General features: G+C 51.1%; 2 protein-coding genes across 3 annotated transcripts; one reads left to right on the forward strand and one right to left on the reverse strand.

Annotated features, from left to right (window-relative positions):
- Nucleotides 1-288: 288 nt before the first annotated feature.
- On the reverse strand, nt 289-8,404 carry CUNH1orf50 (chromosome unknown C1orf50 homolog). Of its 2 annotated transcripts, XM_026498334.4 has the most exons (5): nt 8,299-8,404; nt 8,055-8,170; nt 3,544-3,630; nt 2,897-3,028; nt 289-1,384 (listed from the first exon to the last, which is right to left on the reverse strand). In XM_026498334.4, exons 1-5 carry the CDS (start codon nt 8,366-8,368, stop codon nt 1,187-1,189), a joined length of 603 nt encoding a protein of 200 aa, XP_026354119.1. In that variant the 5' UTR covers nt 8,369-8,404; the 3' UTR covers nt 289-1,186. The 2 variants fall into 2 exon arrangements, with proteins under 2 accessions (XP_026354119.1, XP_026354120.1); XM_026498335.4 differs by lacking the exon at nt 2,897-3,028.
- Nucleotides 8,405-8,661: 257 nt separating this feature from the next.
- P3H1 (prolyl 3-hydroxylase 1) lies at nt 8,662-25,786 on the forward strand. The gene is made up of 15 exons (XM_048220482.2): nt 8,662-9,181; nt 12,045-12,197; nt 13,574-13,763; nt 14,027-14,158; nt 14,853-14,992; nt 19,210-19,299; nt 19,583-19,635; nt 19,813-19,934; nt 21,440-21,567; nt 21,720-21,815; nt 22,178-22,328; nt 24,010-24,127; nt 24,486-24,561; nt 24,778-24,918; nt 25,301-25,786. The coding sequence occupies exons 1-15, from the start codon at nt 8,717-8,719 to the stop codon at nt 25,454-25,456; spliced, it is 2,211 nt and encodes a 736-aa protein (XP_048076439.1). The 5' UTR covers nt 8,662-8,716; the 3' UTR covers nt 25,457-25,786.
- Nucleotides 25,787-25,822: the final 36 nt, after the last annotated feature.

Below are 25,822 nucleotides of genomic sequence, written 5' to 3' on the forward strand. Positions count from 1 at the left end.
TCATGTGTGCGGCAACAGACCACTAATAAGCACCTGCTCAAAATGTGTCACTAGCAGGCGGGTCAGAAGCTTGTGAAAACCTGGGAGACTTTCTGTGGTCAGAATCAACTACTGTACCGCTAATGTGTGCGTGTGTCTCCAAGGACATCCCCACCAGAGACTTGCAGCTGACTCCACAGAGCAGCCCCTGTGAAACGAGTGACCAAGTACGACCTGGGTGACCCTGTCAGGTTCCAGCCCCGTCCTGTGCTGGAGCCGTACTAACTGCTAACTAGCCTCAACCCAATCTTTTTTTTTTTTTTAAGTTTCAAGTTTTTATTTAAATTCTAGTTAGTTAACATGTAGTGCAATATTGGTTTCAGGAGTAGAATTAAGTGATTTATCACTTATGTACAATACCCAGTGCTCATCACAACAGGTGCCTCCTTAATCCCCATCACCCATCTAGCCCATCCCCCACCCACCTCCCTCCAGCAACCTGCGGTTTGTTCTCTGCAGTTAAGAGTCTCTCTAAAGCTTTGTCTCCTTTTCCCCCCCATGTTCAACCCCAAAGTAATCTCAAACACTTTCAGGTACAAAAGATGAAAAACAGTCCTCTCTGGAATATGCCTCGTTAACTTTTATGTGGGAAAAAGAAACTCTTCTTTTTCTAATATTCTGACTTGGGGAGAACAGACGGAGATAAAGGAGAAGGAAAGTACACTGGCCAATACTCTGAAAGTGACTGGCTGGGTACCTGTGACCCACAGAGGATCCAAGAGACTGACAGGATTCATTACTATCCTAACTAAAAAGTAGTAACGACAGCATTTATATTCACGCAGGGTCTCTTTCCTTTTCTTTCTTTCTTTTTTTTTTAAAGATTTTATTTATTTGAGAGAGAGAGAAGAGGTGAGAGGGTGAGAGAGAGAGCACGCAAGCACTAGTGGGGGGAGGGGCAGAGGGAGAAGCAGGCTCCCCACTGAGCAGGGAGCCCGCCATGGGGCTCGATCCCAGGACCTCAGGGTCATGACCAAAGCCAAAGGCAGAAGCTTAACTGCTTAACCAGCCACCCAGGTGCCCCACACAGGGTCTCCATTCAAGAAGTTCATGATTCACCCACAATACCTCAATTCTCAGGCCACCTCCCATCAAGGCAGAAAATGATGGCAACAAGGAGGTGACAGGTCCTTGCCGTGAGAGCTATTTATAAGTGTCCACTCTCAGTCGGTCCCTGGAAGGAGAGTTCAATGCTTGGAGGCAAGGACGCTGGCTGGCTTAGCAACTTGTTCACTATGTTGATTTTGGCATCGTGCTTCTCAATGTCCTCATACGGAGTCCAGGACAAGTCATGCTGTAGCTTGTAGGCACCAAGGAAATCATGTGGACAACCTGTCCCCCATTCCTAGAGAAGGCAAAGGAGTCAGTTCTCATCAGGGTAGGGGGTAAAGAAATTGGGTCCATTTCCTCATTTTATGCCACGAATTTCTTTTTTGGTTGTTTGCTTGAGACCAGTCAGAATCATCCTCATTGCATCACACATCAGATACCTCTCTTAACAGAGATAGGGCTGTGAAATAATTTAAGTGTATTTTTCATGTGTATTTTTTAAGTCATGCCTGGGCTCACAACACCTCCAATTTTCTAGAAAACATTTACCAACTCTTATGCCTACATTTTCTCAAAGACCAGAGAAGATTTTTGTGCAAAAATAATTTTTTTTTAAAAACTCTTAAATAATTCATTTTATTTCTGTTTATTAGGAAATTAATGGTCATTACTGGTTGGCCTGGATATATTCTGTTTCAAAAGTATATACCATTCAGTTATAAACATTATTTCATATATTTGGCAGGAAAACATGAGATTTTTATATAATGTTCATTACCACAATTGAAAAGTTTTGAAATTACTTTATAAATACATAGACTCATATGGCATGTGACCCTTTGGATTTTTTTTTTTTAAGATTTACTTATTGGCGCGCCTGGGTGGCTCAGTTGTTGGGCCTCTGGCTTCGGCTCAGGTCACAATCCCAGAGTCCTGGGATCGAGCCCCACATCAGGCTCCCTGCTCAGAAGGGAGCCTGCTTCTCCCTCTGCCTGCTGCTCCCCCTGCTTGTGCTCTCCGTCAAATAAATAAATAAAATCTTCAAAAAAAAAAAGATTTATTTATTTATTTGACAGAGAAAGAGCGTGAGAGCAGCAGGCAGAGGCAGAGGCAGAGGCAGACTCCCTGGTAAGCAGGGGGCCTGATGCAGGGCTTGACCCCAGAATGCTGGGATCATGACCTGAGCCGAAGGTAGATGCTTAACAACTGAGCCACCCAGGCGTCCCTCCTTTTGGATATTTTTCTATATATTCCAATCACTGGTTAGCAAGATGAAGACTTTTTTTTTTTTTTTTTAACAAACAGAAGCATCACCAGTTAGCAAGATGAAGCTATTATTTTTTTACAAACAGAAACACTGCCTGGTATTTTCTAAAGTTGAGAATATATATAGTCAAGTAAAAATGTACTTTATTTCGTCCAAATGTAAAAGAATCTTATTATTGGTTGTTCCAAAGTATTTATTGTAAAAAATGAATAAATAAATAACCAACCGAGGGTTTATTTTTTTCACAGACAGGAAGAAAAGAAACATACTATGCCCTCAATTTGATGTATCATATTCATTTGAAAAAAATAATAGCTGGATTCTTCAGTAAAAAATTCAATAGTATTCAAACCCAACTTATTTTATCAATTGTCTTAAATACTGTCTTACTATCTAGCAGAACATCTCTGAAATATAAAATATCACTGGGGACTTGTTGATGTTTCAATAGTGACAAATTCTTCACGATGGTATGTTAAGACCGTGATAAACAAAAGCTAATTGTAGCCACTTCTACCAGTAAAAAATAGACGTTCTTACCTTTGGAGAAATAATAGAAAAATACTGCTGCCCGCTCTCCCGTTTATAAAGGTAGTAAATGCTGCCAGGCTTTTTGACTATATTACAAGCTACGCGATGCAAATCAGCGTCTCTGCGAGCATCTTCCAACACCTAAGACCCACAGGGATGGAACAAGTTCAGCACCACGTGTAACAGGTGCTCACACTCAGTGATTATCCCCGACAAAATCTGGAAGTTACTCAACGCTTAGGAATCACTCCCCCTTAGCAATTAGTCACTACGAGGATCCAGATGATTCTGAAGAGACAAAACTTAGGACTGCTACTAAGCTGTAAAAATGCCTTCAAAAGGATTATCTTTCAAAATGTCTAACACGACTGGCTATGAATGGCTTTTAAATTTCTTTCCTATTTTTCTGTAGTAAGTGCATTTCTTTTATAACTGAGAACCTATTTTTCCCCTCAAAATGCTTTACCTCACTGAAACTGTCTCTGGTGAAAAAGCTTATCTGCTACCCCACCTCTTGGGCCTACTCTATTTCACTCAACACTCCTGTATTTCTAGGAGGTACGGAAGACAAATAAGTTAAATGATTATGATCAAGATCAGTCAATTCTGTGCATTAAATGAGGCAAATGAATGCTTGTCTACAAGCTGCCCCTTACCTTCCTGGCTTGTTCTTGTAAATGTTGGATTTCCTCAGCTATGACCATCAGTTTATTGGTGGCATTTGCTCGGATGAATTCATCAGCCTAAAGGTAAGACAAAACCAAAGGGTGGGTGGAAAAAGGATAAGACTTCTACAGTGTCATTTAGAGCCCAGTGTGAAGAGTCATCTCAGCATCTTCACTTGTGCCTAAAGAATTCTTCTCACCATCCCCCGTGAGCTCCCACTCCTCTCCCTCATCTTCCACTCAGCCCCACAGCACGCTTATGAGAAGCCTCCCCTGACATGCCCCACAGCACAGAACTAGGCCCTCCTTCTCTTCTGCGTCCCATAGCTTTCTCCCCTCTTCACTCTACATTCTAGTCACACTGAACTTCAGGCCTCCTACATGCCCTGCTCTCACGTGCCACCAAATATACCGAACACGCCTTCTCCTTGATTTAACATGTTCGCCGCCTTACTCTTTGCCTGAGTAAACGCACTCATTCCTCAGGCCTCATCTACTTTCTCATGTTTAAGTATTTCAGAAATCAGGGACAGGACTTACAATAAAAATCCAAAGATACTTGTGATATGGCTCTTATCACCTGTTACGCAGGAATCTAGCTATATACAGAAACTACCAATTAATCTCACCATCACTTTGGCTGAATTATTTACATCAAACCTAAGTCATATTTTGACTTATATTTGCACTCCTAATTGCTACATCAAATGTATTTTTAAAGACAGCACTAGGATGTAGACCTGCAACAAAGCTATAATGTACATAGAAGACCACCTGTCATGTGCTAGGAAATGCAGTTGAAGGCAACAGAAATAGCTTAAAATAAATCAAATAATTTTCAAAGCCAGAGAGACTGGTGTGACCAACTTAGGTACTAGGAAGGATGACCATCCAGGCATCAGAAATTTGTCAAAGACTTCCAGTTTACTTTCAAGAAAAGCTGATTAATGTCCAGTGGTATACAATTAAGTTAAGGAAAAGAAATTAGGAGGTTAAACTTGAACTAAGAAATATCAAGAGAGTTAGTTAAGGATGCTCAAGGTGAAAGTCAGGTATAAGGCAGTGTCATGAGAAAACATAAACAGCTGGGTAAACAGGCCAATCATTTATCTGTCCCACAAATGCAGACTGAGCAACCACTGTGTCAGACACCATGCCATGCCCGGGGTGCGCCGGCAAACCAGAGAAAGAGGCCCCTACCTCTGTCACGATTACAGCCTAGTACACTGGCCTTTAGAACACCATCAAGGAACATATGTAATTTTTAATTTTCTAGCAGTTGTGTTAAAAGTAAAAGTAAGTGAAATTAATTCTAATAATATATTTAACCCAATATATCAAAAACCATTATCATTCCAACATGTAATGAGTATAAAACAATGTTAATGAGATATTTTATATTTCATAGTAAGTGTATATTTTATATCCCCACACTGTCAACTGGGATGCCGAATTTTGATCACTCAACCTGTGTTTGGACTCCATAAAATTTACAGTTGAGTCAATTCACATACTCAGCTTGTTCCAAATATGCTTAAAAGTGTCCAATAATTGCCTCAATTATCAGGTTTTAAAATGTTAGTTAAAATTACATAAAATTTAAAATTCCGCTTCTCAGCTGCACAAACCGTACATTCCAAGTGCTCACCAACCGTCTGTGGCTAGAGGCTCCCACAATGAACAGCACAGCTCTGGTGAGTAACACAGACACCAACAAGAAAGACAACAGAGCTAGTATTACACGGACTCAGGGTAATGATGTGCTATTATGAAGGAAATAACCATAATTATGTGGTAGAAGGAGATCAAAGGTAACAAGTGAGGGAAGTAAATGGTTTAATAACAGGGAGTGATGAGGACTGTAGGGATTGGAATATGTGTGTAGCCTGGAGGCAAATTCAATTTAATAATACTGTCATTTGGTTGGGGTGGGGTATAGCCTTCTACAGACAAGGCCTCACCAAGGATGTGACATTTGACTTGGGTCTGAACAAAAGGAAAGGGCCAACCAGGCACAAAACTGAGGAAGCGTCTGAATGGTAGTTAGTGAGCTGGATGTTAAAGAAGGGGGCAGGGACCAGATCACGCAAGGCCTTATGGCCCATGGTGAAAGTGCCGCATTTTGTCCCGAAGACAATGAGGCACCTTCTAGCCAAGGAGAGACTACGTGGTTCCTAGAGCTAAGACAGTTCCAGGTTAGGAGTGGAGTAGCTTCATTATTAGTCTTTTTCTTAAGGTGGTAGCAGCAAATCTCTTCCTTGTAAACAAAAGAGCCTAATTCAAACAGAAATGAGGTGAAAAGTAGTTACAGTTACTAAACACAAACTCTGGCCCCAATCACTCTGAGGCCCTTCACATATATTATCTCATTTAGTTCTTTATAACACCTTATGAAGTTAGAGATAGTAACTTCAGTCTCATTTTAGGAACTATACTCAGAGAGGTGAAGCAACCTGTCCAAGCGTTCACAGCTAATAAGTGGCAGTTGAAGATGTGAACAGAGATCGGTCTGATTCCAAATGTCATGCCCTAATACCAGACCTCTTTCTCAACACACATTAATACTGAAATGGCATATCAGCAGTCAGTCCTGCTAGAAAGCACATTTCAGGACACAGTAAATATGCTTGATTCAATCTTTGTCTCTAGTGTTTTTATTTCAGCTACTCAATATTGATAATAGTGGAAAAAAGGAGCACAATAATGCACCCTCTATATTGCCCTAGATTATATGCTGAAGGGCAAAAATGTTCCGTCTTTGTTTCAGGCTACCATAATAAACATGATGGTCGTTCAGTAACCCACGAAAATATATGCCTGAGCTTTGGGCCTGGGTGCCTCTCTCCCAGTAGTGATCCAATTAAACAGACACATCATATCCTCCTGATCCATAAAAGTTGTACTTTGCTCCCCATCTCTATAGATAAGAGAAGTCGCAAAGTTTGAATCAAAGGCACTTTCTTAAGCATTCAAACATGTCTTAATTAAAAAAAAAACTCAGGGTTGTGCCTCAGTGGCACAGTCAGTTAAGCGTCCAACTTGGTTTCAACTGAGGTCATGATCTCAGGGTCATGAGATCAAGCCCTGCTTCGGGCTCCATGCTCAGCATGGAGTCCGCTTGAGATTCTCTCTCCTTCTTCTTCTGCCCCACCCGCTTATGCACACGCACACGTGCGCTCTCTCTCTCTCTCTCAAATAAATAAATCTTAAAAAACAAAAAACCCCTGAAGTACAGAAATATGTGAGGGAATTTGGGCACATTAATAATTAAATATTTTTAAGCAAAATAAAGACCTTTTATTAAGCAAAATAAAGACCTTTATATAACCAAGGCCAAATGTGACATAGTACATACAAGGATGAAGGGATATCAGAAGCATTAAAGCAGCAGGGCCCTATATCACTACATACTGAAGAGGGTTCTACAACTGGAAGTCTTGGTAAAGATGGATGGAATTTTTCACAGCTTTAGCTCTAGAAGCTCTCCGAGTTGAAACCCCGCATTTTATGGATAAAGAAACTGAAGTCAAAGGGTGCCTGGGTGGCTCAGTAGGTTAAGCATGAGACACTTGATTTTTGGCTCAGGCCATGATCTCAGGGTCCTGGGTTTGAGCCTCACAATGTACTCAGCGGGGAGTCTGCTTGAAGATTCTGTCTCTCTTCCTCTGCTCCTCCCCCCTCTGTGTGCACTCTCCCTCTCTCTCAAATAAATAAATCTTTAAAAAGAAGCTGAAGTCCAGAGAAAAGTAATTTGCCTCAAGTCACATGCAAGTTAATATCAAAAGTTGGGGGTGAGGGCGCCTGGGTGGCTCAGTTGGCTAAGAGAAAGATTCTTGATCTCAGCTTAGGTCTTAATCTCACTGTGGTGAGTTCAAGCTGCGTTGGGCTCCACGCTGGGTGTGGAGCCTACTTAAAAAAAAAATAAAATAAAAAGTCGGATTAACACGCATGTGTCCAAACTTCCAGTGCTTTTTCTGTTATTTCGCATTTCCTCCTTTTTTTACTTTTGGCAATAAGCACTGGGCTTGGGAATGTTGTGTCCAGTGAATGAAAGCACAAGACAAAACTTAAGAGCCCTTGTTCTTCTAGAAGTTGTTAAATTCTAAAAGCATTCAGGTCACAGATAAAGATCTTATGAGAAGCAGTTTAAAGTAAGTGGACTATGCATCCCTGCAGAATCTGCGTTAGAGTAATCCTGAAACTTCCACGGAAACTTCTCTTCACCTGTAAAATGGGAGGAAGAACTTCGGCACTGCCTACCTTACAGGGCTGTCCGAGGGCCCAAATGAAATACTGAATATTGAAAGCGCTGTGCAAAACCTCCCGGCAAAGGAGATTATACATGCTGCAGCCGAAGGAGCCTTTGGTCTCAGTTTTCCCGTGTTGTAAAATGCAGACAAAAATGTTACCCCGCACTACGTGGTTGTGAGGTCCCAGTCGTAGGACGCAGGGCCAAACGTGAACGAAGACGGTTATTTACTGCCACAGCCGCACCTCCTTACCTTCTGCACCTGCTCTGCGAGCGCCACGAGGTCTAAGGGGTCCCCGGCCCGGTGGGTGTGGTAGGGGCTCACCAGGGCCACGCCGCCGGGGGTCGAGGTGCGCTCCACCAGGGCTCCTGCGACACATACCCAGGAACACCGCCCGTGAGCGCCCGCCCTCGGCCTCCCGCGCAGCCCGGGAGACTAGATGCTCCGTGAGGGCTTCTTTCCCCGGCCGGACTCCCTCCCCGCGAACCTCCCCGACCTGTCAGCCGCTGAACTCTTTGGTTTTCGGGGACCTCCTCCGCCTGCCCCAGCTTCGCAGCGGCCTCCATGACAACACCTGCACCTCCCTACTGCGCTCGCGTCAGGAGCTGGAAGAGCATGCGCATAATGGCCCGTGGGCGGAGCTTCCGTGTTCTCCACCAATGGACACCACCGAGGAGGAGCGCAGCCTGACCCGGGGGCGGCCCCGGCTGTCGCACAGGCCTCAGCTGAGGGGCGGGGTCCACGCCTGTCAAAGCCAGAAAGGCGGTGCAAGCTTCCTGGGCATGCGCTGCCTGGCTTTGGGGGCGGGGTTCCACTCAGGGGCGGGACGGGGCGGGACGGGGCGGGACTCCTCGGGGGTGGGACTCCGGCCTCCGTGGCGGGTGGCCGGCGGTCCCGTTAGGTCAGAGGAGGCAATGGCTGCACGCACTCTGAGGCTGCTGACCACACTGCTGGCCGTCGCCGCCGCCGCCTCCCGGGCTGAGGTCGAGTCCGAGGCGGGATGGGACATGGCAGCGCCTGACCTGCTCTTCGCGGAGGGGACCGCGGCCTACGCGCGCGGGGACTGGGCGGGGGTGGTACTGAGCATGGAGCGGGCGCTGCGCTCGCGGGCCGCCCTGCGCGCCCTCCGCCTGCGCTGCCGGACCCGCTGTGCCGCCGACCTCCCGTGGGAGCTGGACCCCGACTCGTCCCCGAGCCTGGCGCAGGCCTCGGGCGCCGCCGCCCTGCACGACCTGCGCTTCTTTGGGGGCCTGCTGCGCCGCGCCGCCTGCCTGCGCCGCTGCCTCGGGCCGCCGGCCTCCCACTCGCTCAGCGAGGAACTGGAGTTGGAGTTCCGCAAGCGGAGCCCCTACAACTACCTGCAGGTCGCCTACTTCAAGGTGCAGACCTGCCCGGGACTGGGCGGCAGGGATCCTTCTGGGCGTGGTTGCAGATGGCCCGGGCGAACTTGGGGGGCCGGGGAAGTGTCAGCGGAGAGGGAAGGTAGCCTCCTGGCCGGGGAGCTCTCCTCGGACCCAAGGAGAACAGGGACCCTGCCGGGAGACCTGCTTCGCCCGGTTCGCCTAGGCAGATGGTAACCCCAAAGGTCCAGCCTGGGGTTAAGGCACGGACCAAGCAAAGCTTGGCCTTATGTTCCCCGGGAGGCTTCCTAAAGGGAACTAAAGCGGCAGCTTGGGTTTCTCATCCAGATTTCATTGTAAGCGCCCGAGTGAGAAGCTAGGACCTTTCTACACTATCTTCCTTCCGGTTCGCTGTTCAGTGATGCTTTTCCTGCTGCCCGAGTCCAGCAGCTCTTTCAGGACGTGAGGTTGCCACGTCGCCAGTAGGGGCTGTCTAGCCCCTCCCTGTAGCGGGACCCTCTGGCTGTTGTCAGGTTTTCAAAAGAAAATGAGTATTTTTAGGAATTCCAGAGTGGCTTAAGTCCAAGTGCATACATGGATTTGGACGGCCCTTGACTTGCGCGGTGATGATGATGATAGCCGGCACATACTTCTAGGCACTATTTTAAGTACTTTGTGTTTATTGATTTATTTGCCCAGATCCTGTCAATGTCCCTGCTAGGTAAGGTAAGTGCTATTATTAGCCCCATTTTATTGGGGGAAAAGGAAGAAGAAGGTGCTGTGTTGCATATATTTTTTTAAAGATTTTATTTATTTATTTATTTGACAGAGAGAGACAGCCAGCGAGAGAGGGAACACAAGCAGGGGGAGTGGGAGAGGAAGAAGCAGGCTCCCAGCGGAAGAGCCTGACGTGGGGCTCAATCCCAGCCGAAGGCAGACGCTTAACTACTGCGCCATCCAGGCGCCCCATGTGTTGCATATTGTTACATCCATAGTTTAACAGACCTTCAGTTCTACCTGAAGGAGACTTAGGGAACCATGAGGACCACAGACTTCCACCTCTCCACAAGCATTTTGCTTACGCAGTTTGCTTACATTTCTCCTTGTTACTCAGAAAAATACTGTATTTGAAACCAAAATAAGTGGGTCACGTCTTTGGTCATGTCATTTAACAGCACACTCTCAGATTCTTTGATTAACATTTCCTGAATACCTGCTACATTCCAATTCTTATACAGGTCATTAAAATGCTTGACTTTATATTGTTTTGTTTTATATCACTTCCCTAGTGAGAATCACTATAGAAAAGGCTATTAAAAGGGTGTGTACATAGGACTATGGGAGCACAAACGAGGGAGGATCTAGCTTCATCTCAGACAAATGAGGGAGACTGAAAGAAGAAGTGAAAATTGAAGTCGGTCCTAGTGATAACTAGAGGAGAGGAAAGATGGCCATTCCAGATAGAGTGAGGCCAGGCTGGGAAGAGAGTTCTGCAGGCTTCAGGAACCAGTGTCAGAATCAGGTTTTAGAATGCTAATTCTGGAATGTGGAATAAGCCTAGGGAGAAGGAGAAAGTGTTGGCAGGGCTAACCATTAGGAGATGAGTTGGTTGTCCATTTGAGAGAAGGAAATTAGGTGCCTTGGTGCTTATGGAGTAAAGAAGGGCTGGGAGTGGAGAGAGAAGGTGGGAGAGAACAGGGAAATGCATGAGCAATGCCTAAAGATAAGGGCAGGAGAATAAATCCATGAAAGAGACAGACTTGTGAGAATTTCTAATTGTACAGTTAACAAAACAGGTACAGAGATGGGGATTATTGACTTTGGGTCACCTAGCTGTTTTAGGGTCAGAGCCAGGGCCAACCCCTTGTTTAGCATGCATTTACTAGTACTGATGAAAAAAGGAAAAGGAAAACATTCTTAGCATATTAATAATACCAGCTAACATTTATCGAGCACTTAGTATGTGCCCAGCACCAGGTGTTAGAAGCCGCATGTACGCCACCTCATTTTAACATTACCAACAAGCCTGTGAGACAGTGAGTGCTATCTCCAGGTGGCAGATTAGAGAACTCAATTTAGAGAGTAAACTTTAAGTATCGAAAGCCCCAGCAAGTGACTAATTAAACCTAGCTTTGTCACAGTTCTAACACTTACGCCTGTGTTAATCATTAGATCATCAGTGGTTTATTCTGGCTTCCGCATAAGAACCTGTGTAACCATGACATGCTGGAGTCCATTGCTATGGGCATTATTGTGGCGTGCGGCACATTTTTTTCTCCCCAGATTTCATAACCACTTGTTTTAACCTCACGAGCCCTGGGCTTTGAGTCAGAAGATGCCATATCCAGATTTTGTATAAGACTTTAGGATTTTTTTCATCACCCATCTTTTCCTTGAATGTGTCAAAAACACTTGATTATATTTTATGCAAAAAAAAAAGTATCTTCTAGGGAAATCCTTAGGCACAGTGTAACCGTTAACTGCTCTTTCTCCCCTGCTACTAAATTCCTGAAGCCTTAGACTTCTTTCAGCTCAGTTGCCACTTCTGAATCTTGACCATATATTATTTGGGCAGTCAGTCTTCCATAGCATTCCTCCCAACAATATGACCTTTCTTTAAAAATAGAATGTTTACACTTTGAAGGTTTACCTCCTATGATTTGGGGAATTGCTAAGCCTGCTTTGGGAAATGGCTGAAATTCTGCCCAGGACCCTGTGCTCCTGATTTCTGGTATGGAGTTCCTGCAGTAGGTGTGTGTTCTGGGGCTGGCAAGGTCTGGAGCAAGCTGTGGAGTGGAAGGCTCAGGGAGGCTGGGATTTCCTGTTTACTGCAGACTGCGCATTTGGACACAAACCTTCAGGGTTTGGAGGCGAGGATCATGTTCTTGTGCTTTACTCTTAGATCAACAAGTTGGAAAAGGCCGTAGCAGCAGCACACACCTTCTTCGTGGGCAATCCTGAGCACACGGAGATGCGGCAGAACCTAGACTATTACCAAACCATGTCTGGAGTGAAGGAAGCCGACTTCAAGGATCTTGAGGCCAAACCACATATGGTGAAAAAAACTTTGTTCCCCCATTCTCTCTTTTTGTTAAAGTGATATTTACTAGGCTTGTTTTCTGATTACAGAAGTAGTAGACATTCATTGTACAACATTACAGAAAAATGCAGATAAGTATAAAACAGAGTGATCATTGATGACACTGCCACCTTAAGAAAACCAGTAGTTCATATTTTGGCCTATTTTTTTTTAAGAATTTATTTATTTGTCAGAGAGAGAGAGAGAGCACGAGCAGGGGAGCAGAGGCAGAGGGAGAAGCAGGCTCCCCACTGAGCAAGGAGCCCGATGAGGGGCTCGATCCCAGGATCCTGGGATCACGACCTGAGCTGAAGGCAGACGCTTCATGACTGAACCACCCAGGCGCCCCTATTTTGGCCTATTTTTAAAACGCTTCTAGATCTTAATTTTTCCCCTAATTTGGTGTCATATTGTGTATGTATTTTTCATCATCCTTTTTGAACTAACACTATATCATGAGCCTTCTATCATGTCTCAGATTTTCTCTGAAAACACAATTTTTAATGGCTGTGTGATAGTCCATTTTATGCTCGAACTACTGTAAGTGGGACAGTTTTCCTCGATGTTCTTATTCTGTTTGTTTAGCAGAAGTCTGTGTCCCGTGAAAGATATTGTCTGTGATGATACACCATTTTATAAAGAGCCTATTATGTTCTCTTAAGTTTTAATAGTTTAGAAATAGAGATATTCGAAACAACAATATCAAAAAGGCTTTTAAAAGGAAATTGTGTAAGGGTGCCTGGGTGGCTCGGTCTGTTAAATGCCAGACTCCTGATCTCAGCTCATGTCTTAATCTCAGGGTCCTGAGTTCAGGCCCCTGTTTGGCTCTGTGATGGAGGTGGAGACTACTTAAAAAAAAAAAGATTGTGTACATCTAGTACATTATACAGTCACACACACGGGGTTTTTTTAGTGATTCTGTGACCAATGGAAATGGTCACAAGGATGGAGGCTGTGGTCCACGTATAGCAAAACCCATTCTGTAATCAGCGGCAGCCTTAATTCCCTCCCCCCCTTATGCTGGAAGGATTGCTCCCATCGGCACAGACCTCATTCTAACATCTAGGAGTTCTTTTTAATTAAACTTTTATTTTGAACACTATTATCCCTACAGAAAAGCGCAAGAAAGTTGCAATGAACTCCCGTGTATCTTTTATCTAGATTGAGTTTAATGCTTTTGCGTTTCCAGAGAAACCTGTGGAGACCATTTACAGAAGGCCTTCACTAGGTAGTGGCTACCCTTTTCCATCCCTAGCCTGAGACAGGCCATGAAGACGCAGGTGCAGGTGGCGGGGGGAGAGAGGGCCCAGGGCTGTGCCGGCCGACAGCTGAGTCCCCCTTTCTCCCAGTAGCACGAGTTCCGGCTGGGAGTGCGGCTCTACTCCGAGGAACAGCCGCAGGAAGCTGTGGCCCACCTGGAGGCGGCGCTGCGAGAGTACTTGGTGGCGGACGCCGAGTGCCGCGCCCTGTGCGAAGGGCCCTATGACTATGACGGCTACAACTACCTGGAGTACAACGCAGACCTCTTCCAGGCCATTGCAGGTGAGCGCCTACCTGCCCCACGCACTGCCGCCGGGCCCCTGCACCTGCCCACCCACCCCCCTGCACCTGCCCTCGCCAGCTGGCCTGGGCTCCCGGGGCCACGTGCGGACAGTACCTGCACAACCACTTCTGCCTCAAACCTAAATTTAGTACGTCTGGGAATCGGACTGAAAATTCCTTGCCCTTGAATTTGTTCCTCTTCTCCAGAATCCGCATCCTGAAGATCGACCTGATGGTTATTCCCTGTCTTTGATTCCTTTCAGACCATTACATCCAGGTCCTCAGCTGTAAGCAGAACTGCGTCACGGAGCTGGCTTCCCACCCAAGTCGAGAGAAGCCCTTTGAAGACTTCCTCCCCTCACATTATAATTATCTGCAGTTTGCCTACTATAACAGTAAGGCCTGCTTTCTTCCTTCTCTGCCGCTTTTCAGTAGGAAGCCAGAAGCCAGGGAGGCAGGGATGAGGGCCACTGCACACTTCAGCGTGTTTGGCTTTTCACTGTGACCTGGCACTCTGGGAGGCACTGTGCCAGGTGACCCCTGGCTGCTTTGTGACAAGCCACTGGCCCCAGAAGCCGATGCCAGCAACCCGAAAAGCTGGGAGAGGGAGACGTAAAACCTCTCTCTTGTCCCTTCTAGAATATTGGTAATCTCACTCTGCATCTAAGTTCAGTTAGAGCAAAGGCAGGGGTGTACTGCCATTTAAACCAGCTCCCGGGACATTTTCCAGCCCTTCGCCGTAGGATAGCACTGATGCTCGGGGGACCGCCAGTATCCAAACAAGCAACGAGTCAGCAGGCCCTTACCGAGTTCCTGCTGTGGGCTAAGCATCACGGCATGCTGGGCGTTCGGTAATAGGCAGGCCTGAGGACCCTGAGCCCCTTACATCAGTTCTGCATTCTGTGTTTGTGTAACTTCCATCCTTCTCATTCTTCTAGAACTTCTCCCTCGGATCAGGCAGCTGTGATAGGTAGCAGGGCCACCTGGCATGTCATCACTGCCTCGGGCTATGCTGAGACTCAAGACCAGTGGTTCCTGGTGCCCAGGATCAGACCCTTTCTTCTCAGCCATTTCTTTTTTGCTTTGCAGTTGGGAATTATACACAGGCTATCGAATGTGCCAAGACCTATCTCCTCTTCTTCCCCAACGATGAGGTGATGAGCCAGAATCTGGCCTACTATACAGCCATGATTGGAGAAGAACCAGCCAGATCCATTGGTCCCCGTGAGGTGAGAGACTTGTGTTTGTTAGGGCAGCTGCCAGCTGAACTCGGACCCGAGGGCAGGAGAGCGGGGGGCGTGAGGGTCTGGCAGTGCTCGTGCAGGGGCCGGGGGCCTGGGCCGGAGGCAAGTGCACTGATGCGCTTGTCACTTAAGAACCAGGGAGCGGCCTTACTCAGCACCATCAGGGCCCAGAAGTCTGCCATCTGAGTCATAAAAGAAAAGCAGAACTGCAGCACGGGCACCCCTCTTCCCCTTTCTCGGCACCTCTGCTTTGAGATTTGACATCATTTGGCCAATATCTATCATTTCTTACTTCCAGCTAAGTTCTTTTTTCACTCACCCATTTTCTTGGCTCTGTTTCCTCCCTGCCCCTGCTCGGAGCTCTCCCTCCCTCAGCATCATTCCCAGCTCGCTCCCAAGCAGACACAGTGACCAAAGTGAAACACATTGACATGTTAACAGTGGTATTTCTAGGTGGTGGAATATGGGTGATTCTTTTTGTATCTTGCCCTTTTATATTTTCTAAATTCCCTTCAGCGGAATTACAAATTATTTTTTGTAGTAAAAACGTGAAAACTTCTGTTTTTAACTTAGTGAAATAGGACACTACAAACCTCGACGTTTGTACGTACACCTGGTACAGACCCTAAACCCTCTCCTTCTTGAGCTCAGAACGGTGAGTTGGATTCAGAGTCACTGGTCTGGGCTCAAGCCGTGGCTCCTGCGATTACAAGGATGTGTGGTCTTCCACATGTCGCGTGGGGTCTCAGGCACCCGCCCTGCCCCTCTGAGTCTCCGTTTCTCCCTCTATAGAATGGGGGTCAAGTGACATACCGAGTAGAAATGCACTTTGTAAGCCAACAGGCGAGGTATGAGTGTGTCCCAAGAGTTGTGTGGACAGACAGCATCCCGGGGGTCTCGCTGATGGTACACAAGTAGCCAGGGGCTGGTTTCCTCACCTCTGACCTCAGCCACCTCCTGAAACAGAGGGTGGCCTATCATGGCCACAGTGATCCCTGACTTCAGAACAGAACATGAGTGAGAGGAAGGCCAGCCTCGGTCACCCCTGTCCCGCCGGCTCTTCCCAAACCCTACCTACCTTCTACGTAAAAATGTCACTTTGGACCCGCTTTCCATTTTGTCGGAGGAAAAATATGGTAAATAGCAATATTACTCTAGAGGCAGCTCATTTGTTTATGCGGCAAATATATGGGACGGACGTAGGGGGTGCAGAGCAGGCGCGCTCCCACGCTGTGGTGGGATTGTGAATTGGACCGTTCGTTTAACCGGCAATTCTGCCACCGGAGATCTGCCACGCAGTGGTGTCGCGCCAGGATGCGAAGGCAAATGTGCCCGGACACACGTCAGAACCCTGCTGCTGAAAGCAACCAACCAAACCAAGCTAAATGCCCTCCACTTGGGAGCTGGTTAAATGAATCGCGGTAGGTCCATCCAGTGGTGTACGGGACAACTATTCTATTGCATGAGTAGATTACTACGCACCAGTACGAAATGGTCTCCATGATTCTGTGGTAGGCAAAGAAAAAAAAGATCTAGAACTATAATTACGTTGTATCCTATTTATGTTTTTAAAAATACGTATGTACTTTTTAAGTCGTCAACTTTGTGGGCAGATTGATAAGAAACTGTTCATCAGTTTACCGTGAGGCACGGGCCTACGCGTCAGGGGTGGGGAGGGAGACCTGTGTGTCTGTTCATGTCTGTCGATACTTTGTGGGTCTCTTTTAGCTTACGTGCGTTACCTTCATGTCTTTTGGAATGCCGTCTAAAGCGCACCTCAGGGCACTGATGATACAGATGACATAATCCAAACTTAGAGAACACTGTAGTAAATCCGAGCATGGCCTTGGATGCGAGCCGGCCTGGAGGAGGGAAGTCAGCCATGGACTGGCAAAAGCCGTGGAAGGCTTTGCAAGGGGAAGTGCTGTTGACATTTGGTTTTAAAAGCCTTCGGGAGGTGAATGCGGCAGGGAGGGCCTTGGAGATGGGGACAGCTTCTGCACACCCCTGGACAATTGTCCCACATACATGCAAGATGATACTGGGGAGTTCCCGGAGATGAGGCCTGGGAGGGTCAGACTGGGAAGGGGCTTGAGTGCCCTGCCAGGATCTTGGCCTCTGTCCCATAGGGCAGACAATGGTGGATGCTTGAAGGGTTTTAAGCAGTAACCCAACCCGCTGTGCAAGGCTCAGAAGGGGAGGCACTGGCTGGACGAGGGAACTGGCCAGGTGGAGTTGGAGGTGGTGTTGGCAGAATGGTGGGGGGTTCACTGCTCCCTCTTCACGTCTAGTTAGACACAAGCTTCCCGCTGGGGAGACGCAGGCATGGTGCTGCCCACCTAGTGGGCATGGTGCATCCCACCAGGAATGCACAGGTGCAGCAGGATGCTTTCCGCACGGGTCTGCCCTGCCTGTACTCTGGCTCCAGGGTGCTGAGTTCTCCTCTGGTCGCCGAGAGAAGGAGGTAGGCGATGAGGCAGTAGTCGGCTTCCCGGGGCGGTCGTGGCGCTCAGCATTGAGGATAGCCACCCTTCACATGTGTGGGGCATTTAGTCTGCAAAATTCTTCCATAGCTTTTGTTTTTATTTCATTCGATTCTCACAACAACCTGCTGAGGTGGGGCCGCCAGCCTGCCCTGAAGGGGAAAACCCAGGTTCTTCCTTCCTAGCTCGGGAACCCTGAGTGTCCTGTAGAAACAATCCTCCTGCCCTCTCCTGGTCTGTGAGCATGTTACCTTGTAGTTGTCCTCTTTGGCCACTAGGTGGTGACAGTCTGCCTTTGAGAAGGCACTTCAGGTCTCTTTGTCTTGCTGAGTTAAGACCCTTCCTTCCCTCCTTCTCCCCCAGCCCCCCACTTTATGGTCATATTAGTGAGTTTGAGGCAGGGAGGAAAAATAAACCACTTTTAACTAGAACTCTCCTTCCGGAAAGCAAGTAACTAGCATTTGTTGAGCCCTGTCCTGGTCCACACGCTGTGTGCTTCAATCCCCATCATCTCATTTAATTCCCACAGCTGCCGTGATGGGGGCGCTATTCTCCCATTTTAGAGATGAGAACCTTTGGGCCCCAAGAGATGGGCTAGCTTGCCTGGTGGCCTGTGGCTGAGAGTGGCGACCTGGGTCGCTCCCTGCGCTGTCCCAGTGCTGGCTCGGTTCCCAGCTCGTAGCGCCTACTCGGTGAATCAGTGCCGAGTGAATAAACGGAGGCGTGGGATTTGCTTCCGAGCAGCCTCCGGGCTGTGGGAGAGGGTTTAACTGGAGTAACACGCTGAGCGTGGTGTCTAGCGCTTGGTGAATCCCTTAAACTCCTGAGGAGAAACTTTCCATCTCCCTGTTGGGTAACTACGCTAGGTGACGTAGGACTCTGAGGTCTTGCTAACATTTTCCGTACTGCCTTCATCTTTTATTTCAACTGATGATGTCTTCTTTTTCTCTTCTTTCTTCCTCCTGCTGCTTGGAGTCTAGCAGGGCACCTAGGGAGACTTGTGGCCCCGGAAGGTGCTTAGTCTCCCTGCCCCGGGTAAGCCCTACCTGTGAGCACGGGTGGGAGGGGCCAGAAAGCCCGACCCAGCTGCTCCAGCTGCAGCCCGGCTCCAGGCGGGGTCCATCCAGTCTGTTCAGAGTCTCAGGGGAGGAGAGGGCCTAACGAAAAAGCACCTGGGCTTTGGGATTGGAAGACCTGGGTTTGAATGTCGGTGCCTGCTCTCTTTCCTCTAGTGTCAGCTTAAACAAGCCGTGTACCCCCTGCACCTCAGTGTCTCCATCTCTAAAACGAGGAGCACAGTATCAACGTGAAGGGTGGCTGTGAAGGTTAAATGAATAACACGTGGGTCACCCAACACCTAGGTCTCCTGCCTCCGCGTTGAACCCCCTATGGAAGTCAAGAAAGAACTCTCCTTCTTTGAGGAATATTTCCACATCTCCTGAGAATCCTCAGATTTCCTGTCTCAGAGATTAATGGGGGGCCCGGGGGGGTGGTTGTTATGTCACCCACGGAGGTATTGCTTGTGCCAGGCCAGAGCAGCCCTTAGCACGGGGGTGAGCCTGCTGCCCCAAACTGGACAACAGACACGGTAGTGGTGGTGGGAGAGGAAGCTCAGGTCCCACTGGGAGCAAGAGCGTGGAATGTGGGGTTAGCCCCCCCCCCCCCCCCCCAGGTAACAGGGCTGAATTCCAGGGCGTTCCTTCCACTTTGCTCCCTCAGAGTGCCCGGGAGTACCGACAGCGCAGCCTGCTGGAGAAAGAACTGCTCTTCTTTGCCTACGATGTCTTCGGAATTCCCTTTGTGGATCCGGTGAGCCGGGATGCGGGAGAGGGGTGGGGGGCTGGCTGTGCGACTCTGTTGAGGCGGTTGGGCCAGGCACGGGAACCGTGAAACCCGTGAAGGACCAGAGACAGAGGAAGACAAAGGGGAATTCGGGGCAGCGGGGTGACTCGGTTCAGAGACCTCACTTCACCTCCCGCAAGGAGGCAGCTGATAAGGTGGCTTCTCCCGGAGGCCCGAGTCTGTGCGTGGAGACCCAGAAGGTGAAGTACGTCACCCTACAGCGTTGATATTTGTCCTGATCTGCTCTTAGGATTCATGGACTCCAGAAGACGTGATTCCCAAAAGATTGCAAGAGAAACAAAAGTGAGGACCCTGGAGAGACTGCATGGCTGGAGCGGCCCGATGAAGCACTTGAGGCTTCCCGAGCCCAGGCAGATGTGCCCTCCTGGAAGTGGGGGGCGGGGGGCTGTCCACGCGGGGAAGCTGGGTGGGAGCCAGGCTGGCCCCGGAACACAGTCCTTAGAGCAGCTCTGCACACAGGTCCGAACGGGAAACAGCCGTCCGCATCTCCCAGGAGATCGGAGACCTTATGAAGGAGATTGAGACCCTGGTGGAGGAGAAGACCAAGGAGTCGCTGGATGTGAGCAGGCTGACGCGGGAAGGTGAGAGGACAGAGCTCCAGTGTCTGCAAGCCAGGGGTCCCCGCGCTAGCTGGCCTGCCCCGGGACCGGGCTTAGCCTCGCCCGGCGCCCTTCCTGACCCACGCAGAAGGCACTGAGGATTGGCCTTCGGCAAAGCATCAGGACTCCTGGGTCACAGCAACGCTCGTTTAGCTCACTGCAGTCAGTGTTTATAGCGCAAACCTCACCTGGTCTCCCCACTTCTATCATGCCTCCAAGTCTGAGGTCTCTTCCCCCCGTCCGCCTGCTCCAAGCTGCACTGAGACTGCTTTTCCTTGCCTCTCCCCAAGCCTCTCCTCTTCTCGTTGCTACAGGCCCCCTGCACCTGCTCTCTGCACTCCTGCCCTCCTTGATCTGTGCTTCCCCTACCCCTGCAGGGACTAGACCAGGCTTCCAAACACACAGACCCTGCCCCTACCCACTGTGCCTGCCCCTCTAACCACCTGCTTCTACCTTCTGTTCGTCTGCCCTGGGCTGCTCCTGTTCCTCGGGCCTCTCTGCCCCCGCGGCTGTGCTCATGCCTGTCCCTCCTCCCAGTACCCTCCCATCGCCTCTGCCCACGAGGCCTTGCTTAATCTCTCTGTCCTGGGGATCCCCTCCCTCTCTCTTTGGAACTTCCACGGCAGCTTTCTGGGGGCTTGTACCAAGTCTGCCCGTTCGCATCATTGCTGGGAGAGGTGCCGTCTTCAGGTGTGAGACCCTCGCCTCTCTCCCACGGGGCCTGGCACACACCGCGGCCTCAGTAAGTAGACGGAGCTGAACTGAGTCTCCTCCAGCAGATCCCCAGCATGGAGGGCACCGTGAGAGATAGAAGAGAAGGTTGGCCTTCGCTCTACAGTTGCTTAAATGAACAGTGGTTAATCTAACAAGATGAGCATGTGGAAAGAATTTGTCCCACATTCCTTGGGGTTCAGAAAGCTTTCGTTTTGTTGTTTCTCTTCTCTGGGGGAGGTGGGCTGGGCAACTGAATGCTGCTGGTGACCGGTGTGATGGCAGCTAAGACCCTGAGCCTCCCCTGTGTGCCCGCTATTGTCCTGACCATCTAACTCGCCTTCTTGTTCTTTACATCAGACAAGCAGCAGTCTCAGGAGTGGTGCTGTCTTACAGACGCGGGAATGAAAGCGCAGGGATGTTAAGTAACTTGCTGGGGTCACACAGCTAATCGGTGGAGGATTCAGGAGTCAAACCCACTTCTTTCTGATGCTGGAGCTCAGGGGTTTAAGAATCTGTTGGTGATGTTTCCTCAACAGTTGGCAAAGGCCCAGGAGCCAGCAGCTGTTCGGCAGGGGAGCTAGGCCTAGGGCTCAGCTCTCCCGTCTTGTCAGCTCCAAGTGCTGTCCGCTGGGCCACGCCCGCCACCTTTGGAAGTGACCAAATAGGAGGTTTCTCTGGTGGCCTGGAAATAACTGGAATTTCTATCCCATCCAATGGAGAGTGTCTGAGCAGAGCTGCCGCTGGACTCAGCCCATCTTGTCGTTGCTTTGCAGGTGGCCCCCTGGTCTACGAAGGCATCAGTCTCACCATGAACTCCAAAGTCTTGAATGGTTCGCAGAGGGTGGTGATGGATGGTGTAATCTCTGCTGACGAGTGCCGGGAGCTGCAGAGACTGACCAACGTACGGGAAACCCCGTGACCTTCTCCCCAAGGGCCCTGCGCCAAGTGCCTCCGAGCGCTGAGCTCCCTTGCCCCTCGCTGCGCACTGGGGACCACCTCTTCGCGGACCCTCAGCCGCCCCGGCTAAGCCCCCCTGTGTTTTGGGCCTTGCAGGCAGCGGCGACCTCGGGAGATGGCTACCGGGGTCAGACCTCCCCACACACCCCCAGTGAAAAGTTCTATGGTGTCACGGTCTTCAAAGCCCTCAAGGTAGAATCGATACTCAGCATTCTAGAGTGTGGGGAACGGGGAACGGGGAGAGGGGAGGCTCAGGCTTTGGGGGGTAGTCGGGGGGGAGTGAAGGTGTCTGCCTGTCGCATTCCCGCGGTCACCATGGAGGATGAATTAAGTTGAGGGAGGTTGAGTCCCTGCTGGTGAAGCAAGTGGGGTCGAAGTGAGGCGGGCGAGACAAGACTGGTGTGCAGAGCTGCGAGAGTGCTTTCTGTCTGCAAAGAGAAGGGTGGAAGCGGGGCCGGTGTAACGCAGGAGGGCTGTCCTGCGTGGGAGCGGAGCGGGTTCTGCCGGCCCACGGCCGGGAGTTCAGGGCAGCTGAGCGCTGGTCTCCTTGGCAGCTGGGACAGGAAGGGAAAGTTCCGCTGCAGAGTGCCCACCTGTACTACAACGTGACCGAGAAGGTGCGGCGCCTCATGGAGTCCTACTTCCGCCTGGACACCCCCCTCTACTTCTCCTACTCCCACCTGGTGTGCCGCACCGCCATCGAAGGTGAGCTGAGCACACGCTGTGGCCTGGCGCGGGTGCTGGGGACACGGACAGAAACGGGATATGGTCCTCTTCATCCTAGCTGGGGAGCCAGCACAAAATGTGGCCACCCCGTGCGGTCAGTGCAGCGGAGGAAGTTCTAGTCAGCCCACCAGGGAGTCGGGAGGACTTCCCGGAGGAGGGGATGACAGTGGTGCAGGATGAATAGGAGTGGTGGAGTGCCCAGGTGATGAGAGGATGCTCGAGCCAGAAAGAGCAGCCCGTGCAGAGACGTGCAGCCTGGCAGTGGGGACTAAGAAAGTGGCCGTTTCTGGGGCGTGGGGCTGGGGGGCAGTCAGGTAAGGCTTGGGAAGGCTTTCAGAAGCCCAGCTCTGGAGAGCTCCATCCAGGAGTTTGTTTTCATCCTGGAGGCCGTGGGGTCTCAGCAATGCTGCTGGGCATCCAGGTTGTAGATGGTCGCGAGCCGTGTTGCAAGGGCCATGTCACAAACCGTTCACTACCAAATCCATGAGAGATGGACTTCCACAGGCAGAGCAGATTTGAGGTTGTTCCTCGTCCGCCCTCCCTCTCTTGCCTTCCTTTTCCTGTCCTGAGGAGGCATGAGGTGTGGCCAGTGCCCTGGGGGTCACACGTGGCCCACAGCCGGACCGGTCGTGCCGCCACCTTCAGAGGCCCCGGCACTGATGCGCCGCTCGGTGGCAGAGCTGAGAGGGCTTTCCTCCCCCCGGAAGGTTTAGAGTTTTCTTGAAATCTGGACACGCCCAGAGGACTGTGTCAGACATACAACTGTATGTGTCCCGGCCTCTCAGGTGGGGGCCGGGCAGTGGGAACCAGGAGGAGTCCTCCAACATGAAGGACTCGGTGAGACCTTTGTCTTTACAAGGTTAGTTTTGCCGCTTTGTGGCGAGAGATTTGGAGAACGTGGCTCAAACCAGAGGAGGGAAGCTGGGCAGCAGTGAGCGGTTGGGCAAGGACAAAAGCCGGGACCCGGCCAGCGGGGTGGGAGTAGAGAGGAGAGCAGGTGAGGGAGCTGGAGGAGGTGGAGAGACAGGGCCTGGCGACTGGCCGGACAGGTGGGGACAAACACGAGGGATCTACCGTGACCTGAGGGTGCCAGCAGCCCGCTGCGGGCGTGCCCAGGGTTTGCGCTAGGGGCGACGGTTCCATGTCACGAATGGGCTTGCCTGGCATTTTACAGTTCGCGCTGTCTGGGCCCTTTCACGGCCTTCCTCCTGCGCGGCTTCTCCCCCCGCAGAGCCCCGCGCAAGCTAACTGTCTGTTTCCTCCTGTCTGTTCCCCTCCACGCCGTCCGCACCTCGCCTCCCGCTGCATAGCGAGTCTCGCTGTGCCCTGCATCCTGCCACCTTCCTGCCTCCTCGTTTTCACCTCCCTGGGGACTCCTGTTTTGTAAATTCGAGCCCGAAAGCCAGGTCGTGCCAGTCAGCCGAGAACCCTCCCTGGGTTAGAGCCTCCCAGCCCTGCTTGCTGCACCTGCTTCCCCACCCAGAACCTTCCTGGGAAGCTTGCAGCTAACCCCCGGGCTGATGGCTTAGCCAGAGACCCCTAGTTCACTGGCCATTCCCATAGACCCAGAGGCATGTTGGGAAGCACCCCCCGTGCCAGCAGGAGAGCTGCAGTGTCTCCTGAGGTGTCCCCATGCTAACGTGCATTACCTCGGTCCCAGAGGCACAGGCCGAGAGGAAGGACAGTAGCCACCCGGTCCACGTGGACAACTGCATCCTGAACGCCGAGGCCCTCGTGTGCGTCAAGGAGCCCCCTGCCTATACCTTCCGGGACTACAGGTGCCCGCTGTCCCTCCGAGGCCCCCAGTGCCCTGCGCCTTGCCCCATCCCCAACACACACACACACACACACACACACACACACACACACACACACACAGAGCTGTCCCCAGAATCTAGTCCCTTATCCCCACACCCTCTGGCTGGGAAGTCGGAGGGAAAGGGAGTCATTCGGGTGTGGTGTGAGGAGGAGGACAGTGGCTTCTCTGGAGTGAGGGTGGCGGGGTGGGGAGGCTCCCTCCCCGGGAAGGCCCCCTCCGGCTGCTGGTTGAGAGCTCTTGGAGGTGCACTGGAGCTGCGGGCTGTCGGGGGAGCGGGAGGAGGAGGCCCATGGCGAGACCGTGTCTGTCGTTCGCAGCGCCATTCTTTATCTAAATGGGGACTTCGATGGAGGCGCATTCTATTTCACTGAACTAGACGCCAAGACCGTGACGGTGAGTGTGCCCTCGGGCCTGTCCCTGGGAGACAGAAACCCTCACGGCGCAGTGGGCAGAGTGGCCAGGGCTCCTCTCCTCAACCCCGGGGCAGGTGGGGGCTTTGAGATATGTCGCTCACTCCTCTTGAGGCCCCCTGTTCTCTCCAGACCCTGAGTGACCCTGGGCCCCTCTGAAGGAGTCACAGTCGCCTCTGTCACCTTGTGTCTCCTGCAGGCCGAGGTGCAGCCCCAGTGCGGGAGGGCCGTGGGCTTCTCTTCAGGCACGGAGAACCCGCACGGAGTGAAGGCTGTCACCAGAGGGCAGCGCTGTGCCATTGCCCTGTGGTTCACGCTGGACGCGCGGCACAGTGAGCGGGTGAGAGCACTCGGGGCGCTGGGATCTGTCCCTGCAGGGGCCCTGGTTCTGCTTCGCCCTTCCCCAGTCTCACTGCCAGCGGCTTAGACAGGAGAGGAACACCAGGCCTGGTGTCCACAGAGACTCCTCCTGGCCACCTTGCCTTGTCGTCCCTGGCCCTTCTTCCGTACTTGTAAATGGGGCTCCGGGTTGGGGTGTCAAGATGGGGAGTGTTCGCCTGATTGGGCAGCACCTCAGCTGTCTGCCCAGAGGTTTGGACCTGCGGGGAAGCAGATGAGCTCAGAGGCCATGGAGGAAGAACTTGTCGTCTCCAGGAAGCAGCCCCTGAGAGGTGAGCGCCTGGTCCAGAGGCCTCTCTGAGTAGGGGGGTTTGTCCTCGCAGGACCGGGTGCAGGCGGATGACCTGGTGAAGATGCTCTTCAGCCCAGAGGAGGTGGACCTCTCCCAGGAGCAGCTCCAGGAAGCCCAGGAGGGGCCCCCCAAGCCTGTAGGGGAGTCTCTATCTGGCAGTGAGGTGGGACACAGGGATGAGCTCTGACGGTGTCCGGCTCGCAGTGGACGGGTGAGCGCACCCACCTGGAGGAACTGTGTCCCCCCCCACCCCCGGCCGGGCCCTGGGGGCTGTGGAGCAGCGGGGACCCGGTGTCTGCCGCCCAGCCAGCGGGACCCTGCTCGCAGCCGTCCGCACGGTGCTGCCGCTCTCGGAGTGGACATGGCGGGACGGCCCCCTTGCCTCTGCACCTGGCCGAGGGCTCAGGACGCCGGCCCAGAGCCGCCCCCGGGGCCTGCACGGGCAGCCGTGTGACAGCACTACAGTATTTAAGTGTCTGTGTAGACAACCAAAGAATAAATGATGTGTGTTTTTTTACCCGGGAGTTCGTGCGGAGAGTAGGAGGACGGCCCC

The sequence above is a fragment of the Ursus arctos genome, unplaced genomic scaffold (assembly GCF_023065955.2).
Source record: "Ursus arctos isolate Adak ecotype North America unplaced genomic scaffold, UrsArc2.0 scaffold_12, whole genome shotgun sequence".
Lineage (NCBI taxonomy): Eukaryota > Metazoa > Chordata > Mammalia > Carnivora > Ursidae > Ursus > Ursus arctos.